Source organism: Bufo gargarizans, chromosome 2 (genome assembly GCF_014858855.1).
Source record: "Bufo gargarizans isolate SCDJY-AF-19 chromosome 2, ASM1485885v1, whole genome shotgun sequence".
NCBI lineage: Eukaryota > Metazoa > Chordata > Amphibia > Anura > Bufonidae > Bufo > Bufo gargarizans.
Window position 1 is genome coordinate 201,773,073 of NC_058081.1, and position 21,298 is coordinate 201,794,370.

The 21,298-nt window shown below is 40.0% G+C and overlaps 1 protein-coding gene across 2 annotated transcripts in view; it reads left to right on the forward strand.

Annotated features, from left to right (window-relative positions):
• Nucleotides 1-19,995, forward strand: part of LOC122927752 (golgin subfamily B member 1-like) — a 47,618-nt gene extending 27,623 nt beyond the window's left edge. For both annotated transcript variants that reach the window (XM_044279897.1, XM_044279898.1), the window contains 9 exons: nt 1,288-1,346; nt 1,475-6,588; nt 7,645-9,433; nt 11,958-12,098; nt 12,571-12,702; nt 13,304-13,401; nt 15,821-15,946; nt 17,470-17,560; nt 18,690-19,995. In XM_044279897.1, the coding sequence (XP_044135832.1) occupies nt 1,288-1,346; nt 1,475-6,588; nt 7,645-9,433; nt 11,958-12,098; nt 12,571-12,702; nt 13,304-13,401; nt 15,821-15,946; nt 17,470-17,560; nt 18,690-18,821 (7,682 nt within the window). In that variant the 3' untranslated portion in view covers nt 18,822-19,995. The remainder of the gene's footprint in view (nt 1-1,287; nt 1,347-1,474; nt 6,589-7,644; nt 9,434-11,957; nt 12,099-12,570; nt 12,703-13,303; nt 13,402-15,820; nt 15,947-17,469; nt 17,561-18,689) is intronic.
• Nucleotides 19,996-21,298: the final 1,303 nt, after the last annotated feature.

The window sequence follows — 21,298 nt, forward strand, 5'->3', positions numbered from 1 at the left end:
CACTGAATGCTAAACTGCAACCGCCAGCCCACACGTCCTTACCACACAGATGCCAGAGCCGCTCCAGAGCAGGGGAGAAGAATAGATGAGTGCACTTCACCTTCTCCTCAGCTGATTGGTGGTGAGCTCCAGCGGGAACTGCTGCTGCTCCTCCGCCTCCACCAATCGGCTTACTACCTTCCTCCCATCGTACCAGGAGTGCTGCTGCAGAGCTCCACCCCGTTGCTTCTGCTGTGAGAGAGAGAAAGGGATGATGTTTCTGTGGCGCTATATTGCCCTATGCCCTGGCTGCAGCTCGGGCCAGTATAAAAATTAAATGCGTGTTAAATATGACTATAACCCCCCCCCCGCCCCCCAGCCAGTAATCCACCCATGTACTACAGTACATGGGTGGATTAGTCATATTTAATATAAACACCTGACAATTACAGAACAGTCCTTGGACAGTGTTTATATTAAATATGACTTAAACCCCCCCCCCCACCCCCCGCCATCCATAGGAATGCACTGCAGTATATGGGTGGATTCCTATGGATGCGGGGAGTTATAGTCCTATTTAATATAAACACAAGCCAATATTGGTATAGTCCCTGAACAGAGTTTATATTTAATGGAATTATAATCCCCCTCATCTTTTAAGAATACACCAATGCAGAGTACATACAGTACATCGGTACATTCTTTAGGATGATGGGTGTTGTAGTCACATGACAGTGTGGCATCCAGAGATCCCCCATAACAGTGCATCATCCACAGATATCCCCCCCCCCCCCCCCCCCAAAAAAAAACTGTCATCCAGAGATCCCGCGTATCAGTTTGTCCTCCACAGATCTCCCCCCCCCCCCCCCCCCATAAGTGTGTCACCCACAGACCCCCATTAGTTCAAAACCCTCCAAAAGCACACTATTTGGTTCCAAATATTATATCTTTTTTTCTTAATTTCCTCCTCAAAAACCTAGGTGAGTCTTATAAAGAGAAAAATACAGTATATTTCCTAAGTTACAGACTACAAATAAGCCCTGTTTGCAGCACAATATTCTCACTCTGTTACGCTATTTCTTATATTCCCTTTTCTTGCTATCTTCCTGACAATTAGTACAGACATTGCACTTCTTTTACCACCATTTTCACCGTTTATATTAAATTTGGGGCTTTCATACCTCTGTTCTAACACAATATTTAAATATACAACACAAAAATAACACTGTGTAGTTTTTTAGTACTTGACTAAAGACTGAGGTAAAGTTGACATTCTAAAATGTACTGTTAAACAATCTTACTTTGTAGGTGAAGATTCTGATGCCATATCTACAGGAAGTTATCAGGAATCAGTAGTGAGTCACCAGGTGAGGTACAATCTGTAACTACTGGGCTTGAATGCTTGTGAATTTTGGTTTCTGCTGTTTTCAAGTGGGAAATATATATGTAATCTTCAATTATCTACATTATGACCATTCCCTTTTTTTCTTTTAAGGTGTTGCAGTCCACTATTTTGAATGTACAGACAAATTTAGTATCTCAAGAGCTTGTTCTTGATGTTGCCATTGAAGATTTAAAGGAGAAGCAACTGTCTATCCTCATGATGGACCTACTAGATACTCAGGAAGAAATTAATAAGCTGAAAGGAGAACTGCCGGTGGAAGAAAATCTAAATGAACCAAGTGCACTAAATGAGCAGGCCATAGAAAAGAGTAAATATATATCAGAGGAAGCTGACACGTACATTCAGACACATGACTCTTCTGATCTCAAATACCAGAGTATTAATGCAGACAAAGATAATGCAATTATTTCATTGAAAAATACAGTTGCTGAGCTCCAAAATCAAATTGAGACTATAACATCTGAGAAGGCGCAAATCTCATTAAAGTTTGAGACACTTGTAAATGAACAGACTACAGCTCAAAAAGTGCAGGCATCAATTGAACGTTTGGAGATTGAAAATCAACAACTGACTGACTATGAAAGCCAAAATATACTTTTAGAACAATTAAAGAGTTTGGAAAATGAGTCCAAGTCTAAAGACTTAAAGATCACTGCTTTACAGAAAGATCTAGACCATATGAATATTCTACTGTCTGAGCGGAGTGAACTTTCAAAGCTACAAGAAAACCAGTTGGAAGAGAAGGAACGACACATGGAAAGCCTTAAGGAGATACTTGGCCTTAGTCAAAATAAAGAGGTGAGACTGTCTGAGGAACTTGCAAATAATGAGCGTGAAAAAGTCTTACTTCAAGAACTGCTTTCACAAAAAACTATAGAAATTCAAGGCTTTCTAGAATCCATTTCAGAGAAGGATCGACAAGTTGAAGAGATAAGCCTCAGCTTTTCTGATAAGGTGGTCCTTCTAAATGAGGAGAAATATTCCATGAGTAAGCAGATAAAAACCTTGAAGGAACAGCTGAACTCAACCATCCAGGATCAAGGGGAGGGCGAAGAATTACTACAGGCATTGAGAAGAGAAAATATAGAAATACATTTACAAATAGAAAAGATAGCTAAAGAGAAATGTCACCTTCAGGAAATGTTTGAATCTGTTCAGAGTGAGCTTGGTGAGTTGAACAGTCAGTTGGAAACTGTAAAATTGAAGCATTCCGAGAGCCAGGAAATTATTAAATTTGCCCAGGAAGAGCGAGAAGTGCTGCAGATAAAATTACAAGATCAGAAAAATGAACTCTTGAAGAAACAGAAGGAATTTGAAGAGCTGCATATTCAGTTAGATACTCAAATGAATAACTATGTACAGCAGCTGCAACTCCTAACGGAACAACAACAGAGTAGTTTGGAAGTTATTGATAGTTTGCAACGTGAAAAGACTGCATTAGAGAATCAGTTACAGGCTTACCTAAACACATCAGAACATGAGGTAGAATTAAAAGAAAAAGAGGAACTTCAGGCTCAACTAGAAGATCATAAAAAAGAGATTGAGCAGCTGAAAAGAAAGTTACAAGCCTCACTAGTTAGCAAAAAAGAGCTGAATCGCAAAATCTCTAAACTAGAGAAACAAACTGTTAACCGTGCAGTGAACCAAGCCAAAGACTTTACTAGCAGTGTTGATCCGGATGTAAAATCCCTTGTTGAAGAGGTATCTGAACAAAGCATCATCGAAGATAGTCTAAAACAGCAACTGAATGAAAGAGAATCTGACCTGGAAACTTGTCGTAAAGAACTGGCTGAAAAAAGTGCAGCTAATGAGCAGTTTCAGAACTTGATTGAAGAATTAACTTTAGAGCTAAGAGAGAAATCAAAACAGATTGAGTCTTTAAAAAGTGAGCAGACAGAGAGACCTTCAGCAGAATCTCCTCTGTCAGATGCAGTAAATGCTGAGATTAACGAGACAAGAATTCAACTTGAAAACCGAATCGCAACTCTTGAGCAAGACAAAGAGATCTTGCAGAAAAAAGTTCAGGAGGTTGTGAACTCTCGCAGAGATACCATTAAAAAGGCACAAGAAAAAGACCGCCACCATCGTGAACAGCTAAAGCAGCAGAAAGAAGAATTTAATTTATTGCAAGAAAAGTATGAAAAACTACAATTAAATCAAAGGGAACATCAGACTGATGAAGTAGTCCTTGAAGAAAGAGATGCACAAAATGTAAGGCCATGTATATCAGGAAAGCCACAAAATACTAATATATCTGAACATCTTATTTCCATATCTATTTCACAGGATAATTCTGAAGAATCACATTGGGGAAAGGAATGGGTAGATTTTTCATCTGCAGACATGGAGGGCCCTGTGGCTGACAGGTCAGCCATTTTGGATTTGACAGTTAAAAACCACGAAATGCAGATTGAAGTCCTTCAGTCCCAGAAAAATGAACTGGAATTAAATGCTTTACAACTAGAAGATAAAATAAAGGGCCATTTGGAAGGGATTACACATCTGCAGGATAGCATAGACCAATTAACTAGAGAACTACAAAATGAGAGAGAGAAAAATTTGAATTTAGAAATGCAGGCATCCACACTGAAAGCAGAACTGGAAAGCAGTAACCAGGAAATATCTCAACTAAATGAAGTTACAATCAGGAATTTAAAGGAGGAATTAATGAGGAAGAAAGAGGAGATTGGACAACTTCATCAGGATTTGGAAGTTGTAAATGTATCTCTTAAGAATGGAAATATGTTGTTGGTCGAGAAAGCTGAAGTTATATTGTCCCTTGAATCTCAGCTAGAGGTTCAGACTAAAGAGTATGAAGCACACCACAGAAGACTTGAAATGCAATCTCTCGAATCGCAAAATAAGCAGGAAGAAGAGGTGGCTGAAGCAAAGGGCAAGCAACAGCTTCAAAGAAAGCTTCAGGCTGCACTGATCTCTAGAAAAGAAGCACTGAAAGAAAAAAAGGCTTTGAAACTAGAATTGGACACTGTTATGAATCTTAAGGTTGACCTGTCCAACAGACTACAGCTCTCGGAGGGTTTGGTTAACCAACTAAATGTTGACAAAGATACATTGCTTCAGAAAGTATCTGCTCAGAAAGTAGAGAAGGACCAGCTTATTGCTGAAATTGACAAACGTTTATTGGAAAACCAAAATTTGGAAGCTTCATGTGAAAGCCTAAAACTTGCTTTGGACAGTATAACACAAGATAAAGATGATTTAAGGAAAGAATTGGAATCCTTGAAGTTGTCTCAAAATTCTCAGCTATCTGAGTTGCAAGAAAAACTTACAGACTTGCAGAAGGAGTATGAGACACTACTACAGTCTTATGAGAATGTGAGCAATGAAACGGATAGGATGAAGCGTGCAGTAGAAACGGTGAGACAGGAAAAGCAAGAGTTATTTAGTAAAATAAAAAGTGTGGAGACTGAAAAGAAACAAGTAGAGAATCAGGTGGAGGAGGCAGAACAAGAAATTGAAAATATGAAAGAAAAAATGAGGAAATTTGCTAAGTCTAAGCAGCAAAAAATACTTGAATTGGAAGAAGAAAATGAAAGATTAAGGGGAGAATTGCAACCAGCAGTGGGGGAGCAGACGTATAATGCAACTGATGCAGAAAATTCCAGACTAAAAGAAGAGATTAGTAAGGTCCACTCGGAAAACCATAGCCTAACACTTCAGTTAAAACAAATAAAGTCTGAAAAAGATATGGTAGCTCAAGAAATAGAATTGTTAAGAGTCCAGTTACATAATGTTGAGTCTCATGTACAAATGAGTCAGCTGGAGCATACATCTGAAATACACGAAGATGTCGTTATTGAAAGTAAGGTTGAGACGGCTTGTGCACAACTTCCAGGAACTGAAGAGGTAATTGAAGAACAACAGGCATCTGTAGAGCTGGCTTCAAAATATGAGATAAACCAACAACAAGAAGCCTTAGAAGAAAATCTACAAATGAAAGAACTGATCAGGAAGCTAGAAAGTGATATCATGATGAAGCAAAATGAAATAGAGCGTATGGATGGAGAAATAAAGGTTTTGATAGGTGATAAGTTTAGCTTGGAGACTCAGCTGACAGATTTACAAAGTAGGGTTACTAATATGGAAATAGAAAATGTAGAGCTTGAAAAGAAATATCAGATAGCTGTTGGTGACCTGGGTGAAGTTAACAGGCAGAAAAATGCCATTGAACTTGAGAAGGATGAGCTAGAAGAAAGGCTAATGAACCAGATGGCTGAGCTCAATGGAAGCATTGGTAATTTCCAGCAAGATGCTATGGATTTGCAAGTAAAAAATAACAGTCTGCAAAAAGAGTTGAGAAACATTAAACTCCAGTTAGAGGAGGAAAAACGACAGATGGAAAGGCAGAAGATTGAAGCTCTGTCAGAGGCACAAAAGGAATATGTGGAAAAGTTAAAATCTGCAAATCAGAGTGCAAAAGGTGGGAAATCCCAGTCAAAGGAGCTTCAGGAGTTGCTCAAAGAGAAGCAGCAAGAAGTTCGACACTTGCAGAAAGATTGCATAAAATATCAGGAGAGTATCAGTAGTTTGGAAAGGACAATAAAAGCTCTAGAATTTGAGCACAATAAGTGTGAAAAAGAAAAACTAATCTCTAATGATAGACTAATGAAAGCAATGGAGGACACAAACAAGGCTCAGAATGATCTAGCATCTTCTCGTGTTCTGCTTGATGACACACAGAGTGAGGCAGCAAGGGTCCTAGCTGAAAACCTGAAACTAAAGGATGAAATGCGGACAATGACTGAAAATACAACAGAAATGCTGAAAAGGAAAGAGGAAGATATGGAAAGAAGACTTGAAATAGAGGGAGACAAACATGGGAAGCAAATGGTTAATTTAAAGGAGAAAATGCATGCACTGCAACAAGAAAAAGGCAACCTTGAGGCATCTATTGTGAACTTACAAAGCCGTATAAATGAAAAGGACCAGGAATTAAAGGACTTACAAGGCAACTTAAATCAAAATATAGCTAAGCTTGCAGCCTTTACTCGAAGCATGTGTTCTTTGCAAAACGATAGAGACCGTGTTATAGAAGAGTCCAAAAAGTGGAGTGAGACGTTTACTAATGCAATGCAGAAAAAGGACCTTGACCTGAATGACAAGGAGAAAGTTTGTTTGGATCTTAAAAATGAACTACTGCATATAACATCACAGCTTGAAGAATGTAAGGTTGAGGTAACCAGGTATGATTGTAATTCTAATTCCTTACATATGTAGATTGTTCCCTGAAACATACTGTTTGTCAGATGTGGAAAAATGCTGCAAAGTAAAAGTGATTTCAAAAGATAGAAATGTTAATAGTTTATTTTTATCAATGGACAAAATGCAAAGTGAATCAACAAAAGAGAAATGTAAATCAAACCATTATGCAGTGTGACCACCCTTTGCCTTCAAAACAGGATCTATTCTTCTAGGTACAGTTGCACAAAGTTTTTGAAGAACCTCAGCTAGGAGATTGTTTCAAACATTTTGGAGAACTAACCAGAGATCTTCTGTGCATGTAGGCTAGGTAAAATCCCAGAAAGACTTGGTGTTGAGATTAGGGCTCTGTGGAGGCCATACCATCCCTTCCAGGGCTCTTTGCTTTTCTTTACCCTGAAGATAGTTCTTAGGGTGGGTTCACATAACATTTGATGCCATACAGTGGCATCTGTTCACTATAAAGTTCCATTGTAGGAAAAAAAAAGTATACATTTTTTTTACCTGACGTGCAGGATACAAGAACATGGTGTCCTGTGTTTATGTATCCTTCTTTTTTTTTTTTGTAACGTATATGTCAAACGGAGGTTATCCAAGACTGTAAAAAGAAGCTGCATTGGCGGTGCGGGGCCCAGAAGCGGCGCAGGGAGCCAGATAAGTATATTCATTGTGAGGGGCTCGGCGTATGGGGGACATATTTTTATAGTCTTGGATAACCCCTTTAATGACTGGCTGTATGTTTTGGGTCATTGTCCTGCTGCACAATAAATTTAGAGCCAATTAGACGCCTCCTTGAAGGTATACAGGCAGATACTTATCCATCATGGAGGAGTCTGATTGGTTACAAATTTATTCTGCAGCATGAAGAGCTTTCCTTTTTTATTCATTCACTTTGCATTTTGTTAATTGAGGAAAATAAGCCTTCTTACTTTGCAGCATTTTTTCCACACCTACAGTACCTAAAACTTCTGTACAATACTGTATATTCTACTTATCCCTTTTTTTTTTTTTGTTTTTTTTTTTTTTTTTTTTTGTTTCAGACTTCAAACAGAAAATAAGGAACTTGTGATAAGCGGGCAGACTGAAGCAGAAGCCCACCTAAAATTGAAAGATTCTCTGTTGGAAGAGAAAGCAATTCTTTCATCCTCTTTGGAGGAAGAGCAGAAGAGGCAAAGCGCTTGTCAGCAGGAACTGAGATTGCGCACTCAGGAAGCAAATGATAGGCGTAATCGATTGGATGCTCTGGAGGTGGAAGTAAACCAGATTAAATCTGAAAATGAGAATCTGCTGGAATCAGTAAAAAGCTTAGAAGCAGAGGTCCAAAACTGGAAGTTGCACAATGAGCAGATTCAGAGTGATCTACAGGCTTCCAAATCACTTATAGAACAGTTACACAGAGACCTAGAGCAGAAGGAGCAAGATGTGGTGCAGTTGTTAAATTCTCGTGATGAAGCTGTGAGTAAAGCAGTTGGTGAACTGCATGATGTGCATGCTATTGAATGCAGAACACTAGAAGATAGACTCAAAGAAAGTGAGAGGGGGAGACTAGACATGCAAGACAAAATAGAAGAATTAAAAACTCAATTAAAAGCTGCGCAAGAAGAGTTTGACCGAAGTAAAGGCCAGCTGGAGTCCTTCACCAAGTCTATGTGCTCACTACAGGAGGAGCGAGAACGCGTTTTGAGTGACTATGAACAGTTAGAGCAACGGCATCTTGATGCAATTCTTGCCAAAGATGGCCTAATTCAAGAGGCAGCAGCCGAGAGCAATACGCTATGTGAAGAATTAAGACTGTTGCGTAGTCGTACTGATGACTTAAATGCACAAAATGCTAAATTGAATGCTCAGCTAACTCGCTACCGGGATGACTTGAAAGAGCTTATTTCATTGAAGGACTCCCAACTGAAGCAGCTCCTGGGTGAAAAATTACAGGAGATTGAAAAACTAAGACATGAGCAAAGTAACCAAGAGCAGCAGTTGGTCCAAGAAAAAGGCCAACGAGAGATTTTACAACAGGAGCTAGATGAAAGCAAGTTAGAAAAGCAGAGGTTACTGGAAGAGGTTAATAACCTAAAACTCAATGTATCTCAACTGCAAGCTGAAATTGGGACCCTAGAAAATCAGCTTAAACAGGCGAAGGAAGAGATGCAGATGTTGAAAGATCAATTGATACAGATGCAGAAGGAACTGGTACAGGTTCAAGAAGAAAGTTCTCGCATACAGGTAGAAGCAGAACAGAGAGTGAAGAGTGCAGAAGATGAACTGAGTAAGAAGTTGCAGAGCATGCATCATGATACTGGAATCTTGCGTAATGAGACAGAGACAGCAGGGGAACGAGTAGCTGAACTTGCAAGAGATCTAATGGAATCTGAACAGAGGTTGCTAACTGCAAATGAAGAAATATCTGGTCTTAAAGCTCAGCTCCAGGCATTTAAAGGCTCAATGAGGTCTTTGCAGGACAGTCATGATTTAGCTCAAGAAGAGATACAAAGGCTGCAGGAGCAACTGATGGACGTATCTGTCCTGGATACAGAGATCAGTACCGTAAAGACAGAAAAGGACCGTCTCAGTACTATGTTATCAGAAAGCAAGGAACAGCAATACACATTGGAAATGGAGCTTAAAGATCTTACTAAAACTTTACAAGCTAGGGAAGAAGAAATAACAAGAATGGCGTCTGAACTTCACACCTCACAGACACAGCTGCAAAACATGTCCAAAACAATGGGTAATCTGCAGGAAGATCACAGTAGGCTGCAAGGCACCTTGAAGACCCCACGCAAAGAAGTTGAAAGGAGTTTGCAGAGTCCTTCCCAAAGAGAAACAAAGGTACAGTATTAAACATGTCACAGAATAACAGTATTCACATTAAGGCCTCATGCACACGTTGTGTGCATCCGTGTCATTTTTTTTGACGGACAACGGTTCGCGGACCCATTCAAGTCAATGGGTCAGTGAAAAAACACGGAGGCACACAAGATTCTCATCTGCGTCCGTGATCCGTGTCCGTAGGCTACTTTCGCACAGACGGATCCGTCTGCATAACAGCTTTTCAGATCTGAGTGTTCACAAAAGGTGCGGCACCTGAGGGGTTAATTGTGCGGATCACAGCCCCCTGTAAGAGATCGGGTGCTGCCAGGCAGCAGTTATGTCCACAGTTCTTAGTATATTCTAACTTGAAGCGTCCCCATCACTATGGGAACGCCTCTGTGTTAGAATATACTGTCGGATCTGAGTTTTCACGATCTAACTCAAATCTGATGGTATATTCTAACATATAGGCATTCCCATGGTGATGGGGACGCTTTAAGTTAAAATATACCATCGGATTGGAGAAAACTCCGAAAGGAACTCCTGACTTTACATTTAAAGTCAATGGGGGACGGATCCGTTTGCAATTGCACCATATTGTGTCAACGTCAAACGGATCCATCCCCATTGACTTGCATTGTAAGTCAGGACGGAAGCGTTTGGCTCCGCACGGCCAGGCGGACACCAAAACAACTTTTTTTTTACTTTCCTTCATGTCTGGTGATCCTCCCAAAAATCAAGGAAGACACACGGAAGAAAAAACGGACACGGGTCACAGAACAACGGAACCCTGTTTTGCGGACCGTGAAAAAATACTGTTGTGTGCATGAGGCCTAACAAATAGAGTAGCTGTAGCCTTATGGACAAGAGTAGAAAATCCAAGGTATCGAAAATGGAGGAAAAGTAATGTTGGATACTGACGAAGAGTTATGCTCAGGTAATTGTGCAGTAAAGGAAAGCAAATACAAAGTATCAATGATGTTTTAAGAGCTGAAAGTCAAAACTGTTAGACACGCAACCATAGCCATTGTTGGAGACTGTTCACAAATAGTTTTACTGAGATTGAAATAGAATACAGGTGACAATGAGGATCCAAGGAATGGAAAAGGAGTACTCTATACAAGGATAAAGCCTTGAAATAAGACACATCACACAGCCAAAGATTGCAGTGTGGTGCTGCTTACATCACAAATACAGTGAGCACTCAGGATTTCTTTTGACATGTTTTATCACGGCCAGACGGACCCCATTGAAATTAATACCACTGTTTTTAATGGCCATTAAAAACAAAAACACTGTGCAAAAAAGGGATTAAAGGTTAAAACTTCACCACTTGCACATGAGGGAATACTTCCTCCGTACTAGAGGCAGCGGGACCTGATGCTCCCAACTAGGTCCTGCTGCATTCAGTGCAGAACGAGTATTCCTGGGATTGCTTGAGGTGAGTGTGTGAGTGTGTGTGTGTGTGTGTATGTATATATATTTGTATATATAAATTATATATATTTTTTTTTTAAAGCATCTGTCAACACTAGGGAAGATGGGGGGACTATTATACATACTCGAGTGCTATGTGGGGACCATTATATATAGTAGAGTACCATGTGGTGGCCTATATATATATATATATATATATATATATATATATATATATATATATATATATATATATATATATATATATATATATAATTTTACTATAGTACTATGTGGTGTGTTGTGTGCATGTAGCTTAGGGTAGGATTGTTTTGTTAAGCAACAGAAGAGATCTGGAAGATTCATCAGGGGGAGATTCATCAAACTAGTGTGATGGAGAACTGGCTTAGATACCCATGGCAACCAATCAGATTCCACCTTTAATTTTTCAGAGCTGCTTTGGAAAATGAAAGGATCAATCTGATAGGTTGTCATGGACTGTTAGTTTTCCTTTCGCACCAGTTTTGATAAATCTCCCTGATTTGTCCTTGCTAGTCCAAGTACCCTGAACCACTTAGAAATATATACTTTTGGACTCCGTGTTTGTAGAAATTGGCAGTGAACAAAGAACAAATTAATTGAACGATAACAGACACTATGAATTGATGACTGTTCTATTAGGGGTTGTCCGGCCTAGGAGTTGACATCCCCAATGGTCATAACTTGTGGCCAAAGAAAACAGCTCACCTGTCGTCCTTCCATTCCCATGACGCGGCTGGACCAGCATTTGCTTGATTTTGTGACTGCTCTGACCAATTACTGGCCTCAGAGGTCACGTGTTACATCAGCTTGTCACCAGCAGTGCGAGGCATAACTCTGTCTATGTTTTATCTAGAGCAGGGATCCGCAACCTTCGGCACTCCAGCTGTTGTGAAACTACAATTCCCAGCATGCTCCATTCATTTCTATGAGAGTTCTTAGAAGAGCAGAACAAGTATGCATGCTGGGAGTTGTAGTTTCACAACAGCTGGAGTGCCGGAGGTTGCCTACCCCTGATCTAGAGTGTCCCTATAAGTACCCCATCTAGCAAGGAATTGTTTACGTTTTCATGGGATTTATCTTTCAGATCTCTAATAATGAAGACAGCAAATCGGGTGAAGAACTACAAAAGGTGCAGACAGAAGTGCAAAACTTACAGACTCAGCTGAGTGAAACACTTAAACAGGTGCACCTCAAGGAACACCGAATCCAGCAACTGAACTCAAAGGTCCGCTATGAAAGTACTCATTCCAGTTCATAACGTATGTATGGCCCTGGCACGTGATGCAGGTGTGACTGCAAGGAGTTAATATATATTTTTTTTTAACCAATAGAAATCAGAATTTTCAGCTTGAGATTTTTGACGCAGATCTGTGCCACATAGAGATGTTGTTTTTTTTTTTTTATTCTTCCCATTCATTTCAATAAGAGATTCTTGGCTGATTCTGCCCCAAGCTAGGGCATGTTGCATCTTTTTTTTTTCGCCCTTTTTTTTTTACACGTGTTAAAAAAACAAAAAAAAATGCTGCTTCCTAATTGAAAAGGAATGGAAGGCAGTTTTGAGGTGTTTCTTGGAGCTGATTTTGAGGCAGAAACACTCCAATATCATCGCCTCTTTCTGTGAACTATTATGCTGCTGTGCCCATGTTTTCCCCTAAATTCCTCTTTATAGTATTTTTTCTTTTTTTTTTTCTTTACAGTTTTCTCAGATATTTGAGGAGAAAAATGCTTTATCTATACAATTGCGTGGAAGCAACCAGCAACTACGAGATGCTAACAGTCGATCTTCATCTCTTGAACGACAGCTTCAGGAATTGCAGCAAAAGAACTTGGTAAAAAGAAAATGGGGGGAGATTTATGCAGCTGCTTTGCCAGTTTTCTGGGGTTGAAAAGTCACATGTTTTGGCGCAAGTCTGACACATTTAACAATGAGTGCACCAGAAAGCTAGCACACATTGCACCTGAAATGTACTTTAGTTTCTGGCTGAAGCAGATTCAGTTCTGCAGCATGGGTGGCTCGAGATGCACCTCCTATTAATTGCACGCCAGCGCAGCACAGACTAAGACCGTCATACAAAACATTGGTCTTAGTGACTCTCCCCCATAGTCCTTCAAAGGAGCACCAACGCAACACTCGTCAAGAGTGGAGGCAAACTGTAAATGAATGGAGTTAATGCCGCTAATTCTCACAGTCTAACAGGGGCAGGACCCATATTGATCCGCAGCCATATTGCTACAGGGGTATTCCAGCCAGTAAATCTGTATGACGAGGATGTAAATGTAGTACTAATGTAATTATCATTAGCAGCCCATGTACATTAGAGGGATGCTGGCAGGGTAGATAATCTAATGTGTATGGGGGTGGGGGGTAATTACCAAACTTAGTGGTAAAAAAAAAAAAATCTGTATTCATAGAAAGTTTGTCTATGGCAGGAAACCTTGCCAACAACTGATTCTGCCCCTGGAGCCCCACAGGAGAAAAAGGAACCACCAATGGAAGCAGATCAGCAACTCTTGGAACTCCAGGAAAGGTGGGTCGTTTCTAGATATCGGAGATATACAGGACTGTACTGTATGTAATTAACTGAAGAAAGGTTGCTATCTAACCAATTTATAGAGGACCTGCAACCGCTCCTGACATGTCTCTTTTAGTAACTACTTGCATTCCCCATGTAATAATGACTCTGGAGCATCTTTTCATAGAACTCTTTGTTCTGCTACTAGAACTGTCCAATCAGTGCTGCCACTATCAGACTGTGCAGGGACACCCCCCAACTGGTAATGCCTAGTTGAGGATAACTAAAGGAACGGAACAACATGGAGGTATATGAAAAGAGGCTCCCGAATCATTATTTACTAAAACAGACATGTCAGGAATGGTGACAGGTCTTCCTTAGGCCTCTTTCACACTACAGTATGTTGCATTCAGTGTTTTGCGTTCCGTTTTTCACGGATCCGTTGTTCCGTTTTTTGCTTCCGTTGTGGTTCCGTTTCCGTTCCGTTGTTCCGTTCCGTTTTTCCGTATGGCAAATACAGTATACAGTAATTTCATATTAAAAATTGGGCTGGACATAACATTTTCAATAGATGTTTCCGCAAAAAACGGAACGGATACGGAAGACATACGGATGCATTTCCGTATGCATTCCGTTTTTTTGCGGACCCATAGACTTTAATGGAGCCACGGAACGTGATTTGCGGCCAAATATAGGACATGTTCTATCTTTAAACGGAACGGAAAAACGGAAATACGGAAACGGAATGCACACGGAGTACATTCCGTTTTTTTTGCGGAACCATTGAAATGAATGGTTCCGTATACGGACCGTATACGGACCGCAAAAAACGGCCCGCAAAACGGCAAAAAAAAACGGTCGTGTGAAAGAGGCCTTAAAGGGTTTCTCCTGGAAAGATACTGAAAAAACTTTATTATAAATAAACTCTTAAATGCCTTTAATTATTTAGAAGGGCTCGTTTAGTCTAGGGGACAATCAGTGAAAGAGCTAAAATGGCGGCTCTAAGATTTATGACCACAAAATCCGTCCTTCTCCTGACACTGCAGGACGGCCGGTGTGAGACAGCACTGAGCCCTATGTAAAGTCTGCCGGTCTCGGCACTGTGAAGCTGTACATTATGTGCAGATGACAGCTGAGCTAATGCTCCGAAAGGAGTTTACCTCATCCCGTACTCGGAGGCTGAAGGGTAGGAATGAGGACCAGGTACGCTGCTGTAGGGGCAGGGGCGTCATTAGAAAACACTTCAGCCTGCGAGTACGGGCTGAGGAAAACTGCTTTCTGAAGCACAGGGACACAGCGGAGCATTATCTCAGCTGTCATCTGCACATAATATACAGCTTTACAGTACTGATACCAACAGACTTTACATAGGGCTCTGTGCTCTGCTTTCTCACACCGGCCGTCCTGCAGTGTCACAAGAAGGACGGATTTTATGATCATAAATCTAAGAGCTGCCATTTTAAATCCTCCACTGATTGTCCCCTAGACTAAATGAGCCATTATAAATGGGGATGAGCGAATTTTCATATTTTCGGTTCTTGTTGTGGTATTTACTGAATTGCGTTATGGATTCCGTTACCATGGACCATAACGCAATTCCATAAGGCATTGCGTCATAATAGAAGTCTATGGCCTGCATAACGGATCCGTCCGGTTTACGTTATGCAGGAGAGGTCTCCAGCATAACATAAACCAGACAGATCCGTTATGTAGGCCTTGGACTTCTATTATGACGTAATGAATAACGAAATGCCTCTAAAGGCATTCCGTTATGGAATTGTGTGTTATGGTCCATGGTAACGGAATCCATAACCCAATTCAGTAAATACCACAGCACAAACCGAAAACAAATTTCAGAATATGAAATTCGCTTATTAAAAGCATTTAAGAGTTGTTGTTTTTTTTTTGTAATAACATGTTTTTTCAGTATTTTCATTGTTATCTTTCCCGGGGAACCCCTTTAAATATTAATAGCATATTCCTAGAAAAGGGGGGTGTGGGGGTCCAACTCCCACAAGGCCTGCTGAGGAACTGTATGAAGGTGGGCTGGAGCTCTATACATATGGTTGTCACTGTGCCTGGTACTGCAGCTCATCCCCATTCTCCGCTCCATTGTTTTTATTTTTTTTTGTTTTTTTTTCATTTTGTAACTGTTGTATAGTGGGAGGTGTATATACTTTATTCAGCAATCAGGTTGCTGGTTGTAAGGAATCGCGACAACAAACTACGCCAAAAAACAGTCCACTGTGAAAGGAATAAGGGAAGAGCAATCGCCTTTTCAGTAATATCAGCTTCAATACATTTTTTCATTTCCGAGAGGTGATGTGGCAATAGATGACCGCAGTATTGCGTCTTTCCTGTCATTCTGAAAAGTGGTTGGAAGTTGTGTGTAGTGCTTTTCTTATAATTTTAGTGCATATGTCTGTATATACAGGTATTTGGGATTAAAGCAGCAGAATACTGAGCAAGAACAAGTGAGATCAGTCCTGGAGCAACAGCTGAGAGAGGAGCGCCAAATATCAGAGTGCAGGATTCAGGAGCTGGAAGAAAATCTAAACAGGTGAGTAAATGCAGCCATATGTATTTTGCAGTCCGCAAACCCTGCATCCGCAAAATATGAATACTAGCCATATGCATGCCTTATTTTCAAATAGAAGTGCATATTCTTGTCCACAAAATGGACAAAAATAGGACATGTTCTATAATTTGTGGACCAGTCACCCGGATGTGGACAGAACACGGCCCAAAAGAAATGAATGGGTCCACGCGTGATCTGCAAAAAAGTGTGGATCAGACGTGGACGTAAAATACAGCCATGTGCGTGATTTCTAAATGCATGGAGTTCTGCAACTGCAATTTTGATGTGTAGAAGTTTATATAAAAAAATCTATCATTGCAAATCTGAGTAAATATCAATTTCCTTGTGTCTTCGCTATTGACCATTATAGAAACTTGTATATTTCAGGATTTTTGTACATGGCTACATATATAGACCGACAAACACCAGAAATCACTTAAACCCAGGTTTATGATAAAATAAATAACCTGATTTAAATTTTTTGATGGCTTCATTTTAATATCCGTTTTATTTCTGTTAGACCTGGAACGCCCCTTCATCTCATGGTTCTGCTCAACCAAGCTGTAGTCCTCCAGTTCTGCTCAGTAGTAACTGAGAAGTCCAGGATGGCAAAAGTCGTACATTTATCCACTGCCTCAATATTGAGATTTGATAACCAAGCTAAAGTTTGAAGCTGAACACCATAGCTCCTAAAAAGATATTTGAATGAATTCTTTAAAAAAACAACATCCTCTTCAAGTGAAGGAATTATAAGAAAATGTTTCTTCCAAATCGGAGATATCACGATCTTATTGACCTATGGCATCAGGGGCGTAGTTAAAGGCTTACACATAGCCTTCGTGGTGCCAGAGGCAAAAATTGAAACGCCACTTCCTCCCCCATACCAAATTCTTGACCTAACGCCTTCCCTCCAGCCAGATGTGTAACTTGACCAGCATGCCCTTTCTATAATACCGGTCATCTCAGCTCCTGGGCCCAGTAGTAACTGCTACCTCTGCACCCCCTATAGCTACGCCCCTGTATGGCATATACAGTTAAGGGTCAGCAGGTGATATTTTGTGAACACTTGACAAAAGTGTCAATTAAGCCTGACCTGAAGTTGGTGCGCCTATCTTTTATATGCTTTGTACTGTGCTGCTTTATTATTTAGCAGCACTGGAACTGAGGGGTTTGAATTGTAAGTATAATTTGTAATTGTTTTAACCCATTACCTGACATTTTCACCATTTTTATTTGAACTTGGACAACCCTGTTAAGTTGCTAATATATAAACAGTGGTGATCAAACGGTGGCCTGCACACTATCTGTTATAGGTTATGCTGACTAGTTACAGCAAATAAACATGAATGTTAATATCAGTTGTAAGGATACAATCTAAGAAAATAGAAACGTATAAAACCTTATTATAACTATAGAAAAACCATAGATGTCTATAAATGTGATGGTTATGAGTTGTCCAATATCTTCATATAAATCATATATCATGTCTTGTCACCCTATTTTAGGCTTAGACCACATGACTGGTCAACTTCTCAGGACTCTGCACCACATGAGCTGTCATTGCTAATTGAAACCCATGGAACTGCAAGTGTTAAGGTAGGTATTAAATCTAATTAAAACTCTGCTGGCTCTAACAGGGTATTTTTGGGGACCAAAGCCAGAAGTGTATCCAAAAAGACGAAAAGTATGAAGAACTGTATCAGTACTAATAGGTCAGAGGAACTAGACTTGTATTTCTCTTGAAGATGTTTTGCTAGTCATTGAACTGGCTTTCTCAGTTAGAATGACTTGTACAAGAAATCTCCAGCATTAAATATTGGTGACTCATGCTTCAGTCAGCATAATCTGTTTAAAGGACAGTATCCAATGCTGTGTTAAAGAGTAACTGCAGTGACGGGGAACATTTTTGTATTATACTTTATTTAGGGAAAACTTTTATTTGTGGTAGAAAACTGTGGCTTAAATATCCCAGCAATGATCATTGCTAAGGGACATCCGTCTTCTATCAGCATAGGAGAGATGGCCTTTGTCTGCCCTGCTCCCTCACAGCCTGGTGGGCACAGGAGCCTTATGTGTTAAAATTGATTATACATTTCCCCTTTTTATTAAATATAATGCACTTGTACACTGTGTAATCTCTCCCTAAAACTTCCCCCTGAACTCCCGGTGTGCTGACCAACGAACCAGCCGGCGGGAGCAATTCCTTACAGAGCAGTAAGCGCTCACTACAGGCAGTGCAGGGAGAAGCGGTTATACAGTATATAGTGACAGTTATGGGCTATATAGTATATAAGGGGCTGCAGCTCTCTCCCTGTCACAGCTCAGTAGGCGTGGCCATGCTCTCCCTATCACAGCTCAGTAGGCGTGTCCATGCTCTCCCTATCACAGCTCAGTAGGCAGTTGAAGGATGTAACTGAGCATGTGCGGCCATATCAGTGAGCTGGTCAAAGAAATAAGAAAAAGAACAAAGAGCAGGTACCACTATACAGATACATATACAGCAACATTTTTCTTTACATGCAATTATAAAAGTATTCGGATCCAGGTGCTGGCTTGAAAACTCTAGAATATTTTTCGTGGAACAACCCCTTTAAGTGCTACCTTACAGACCTTTTCCATACTTTTGTATTACTGTGTAAATATTCATTTTATGTAATGCTTACCAAAAGAAATGTTCATATATTGTGGTTCTTCATTATTCCCTTCTGTTTCTTAACTTCAACAGACACGAAGCTCGTCTTTACGGAGATTTCTTCGGTTTTTCTTGTGTTCTCGCACCAAGGCCCCCCTTCTCTTTTCCGTTTACCTACTAGTCATCCATGCACTGCTATTCCTCTGCTTTACTGGACACCTGTGAGTGAACATGCCTCAAACTGCAAACCCTGGAGAGCATCAGACCCTGCATGCTGCAATCCATCAGGAAATAAACTAAAACCACAATTCGTGCCAATCGATAGAGCTGCTCTGTGGCATCAGTACCTGATGGTAATAGACCAGGGCTACACCACATAGTATGAGCACAGGAAGCAGGACACGTGGAATCCTGCCCGGTTCACCTTTGTTGCCTTCTCCACAACCCAAGCCTGACTTTTTGCTTCTTGTGATTTTTTGAATTTACCTTTTATTCTCTTTGGGCATTTTTTGGTCCTGACTTCCTCATCTGCACCTTTTTCAGCAGTATGATTATGAAACATTGTATGTTTGTCTGTAAAACCTTTTGTATAATTCTACCAAATCTGCTAACCCCTTCAAGGAATCATTGAGGACTGAAGCATATTTATTATAATTAATGCACAAAGACCAAAACTTTTCGTTCCTGTAAATGTTTTGTATTGATGACTTTATGCAAAACGGCTCTCAACAGCTAAAAGGTTCTATACTAATTGAAATGGCGGGCATTTTATTCTTTTCATGTAGATTCCCTTTCTTCAGTTTGATGATATTTTAATGGTATACAATACAATGGGGGAGATTTATCAAAACTGGTGTAAATGAAAACTGGCTTAGTTGCCCTTAGCTACTTTGTAAAAATTAAATTTGGAATCTGATTGATTGCTATGGGCAGAATCTCCCACAATGTCTTGTCATATTAGTGACTGTTTCACCCTCGGGCACATAGAAATGCAGTCTTCTGGAAGTGGCTTCCATGTGCACATGCAACTTCTGTATAAAAATAGGAAAAGCGTGGCCTCGTCAAGTGTAGAACTCATATATGCAACTATCTAAAAAAACAGAAGTTCTCTGTGAATGCTGAAGGCATGTCCGTAGGATAGGACACCATGGAAATATATCCGATTATAGCTTTATAAACTCTTTATACGCTAAGTATGTCAGCTTGCGGACACACAATTGCCTCTCTTGCCTTTGAATTCTTTACACATATTCTAGACCTCATGTAACATAACTGTCTGACCACAGCAACCAATCAAGAACCTGGCTATTATTTTCTTAAAGTGTAATTGCCATTCTATTTTTATTTGTGTAATGTATAGGGGCAGTGACACTGACCATTTTTGTAATATACTTTAATTACTGAAATCGGACATTTCTATTAGAAAAATAGCTGTAAAGTGGCCCATTTTAAGCCTTCGCAACGCTCCCTTACATAATTGTGGAGACTCGCTCAACACTGACCGTGTTATGTAAACAGAGGACATAGGAGCGTCGCTAAGGCTCAAAATGAGCCACTTTACAGCTATTTTTCTAATAGAAATGTACGATTTCAGTAATTAAAGTACATTACAAAAATGGTCAGTTTCATTGCCCCTACACATTATTAAAATAGAACGGCAGTTACATTTTAAAAGCATCGGACGAATGAAAGCTGGATTCTGATCGGTTGCTATACACAAGGCCACTCAATTCGAAACCATTTTTATACTTAATGCCCAATGTGTATTAGGCTACTTTCACACTAGCGTTTTTAGTTTTCCGGTATTGAGATCTGTCATAGAAAACAGATCCGTCCTCTATTGACTTTCAATGGAGTTCATGACGGATCCGTTAAAGATTAATACAACCGGATCCGTTCATAGCGGATGCAGATGGATGTATTTATCCGTAACGGACGCATTTTTGCTAGACCCTGCCGGATCCAGCAAAAACGCTAGTGTGAAAATAGTCTAAGTTCTGTGGGCTTCAACCTAAACACCATATACAGTACCGCATGGTTCTTGGTGCACTATAGACAAGCCACTGTCTGATGTTGACAATAGATATGTCATACTGCAGCTGTGCAACACCTTGTACATGTACATCGGAGGTGTGTAACATGATGTTTACATGCTGTGTGAATGCTTGTTCTGTGTTATACATAATGTATTTTATACTGTAATCTTGTTGGCCTAATTTTTTATGCACTTGCACATTTTAATTTTTTATTTTTAAGTACTAGGGTATGTGCAGCATCAGAACCACATTTTTTGTTGTTCCAGTGCATCTAAAACGAAACACGAAGTCACTTTGCAATATGTCCTAACTAACCTTTTCCCATCATTGTGGGTCTACCACCCTGCAGACCTATGCATCATCTCCATGGTAACAGACAACAATCAAACCCTGTATAGTCTGATCCTGTAGCCTTACATTTTTCCATAAAGAAAGTATGACCGTAGACTATATAGGGCTTGTCTGTAGTCTGCAACTAGTAATGAGCAAAGCGAGATGCTTCATCCAAAGTCGCTTTGTTCAAAACTTCTGAATAATACTGTACGGAGATCGGTCTCCGTACAGTATTAGAATATATGGGTTCCGATGAGCCAAAGTTAGTTATTCAACGAAATCACGCTTGACTTCGTGAATAACTTTGGTTGCTGATTTTTAAAGTGGAAAACC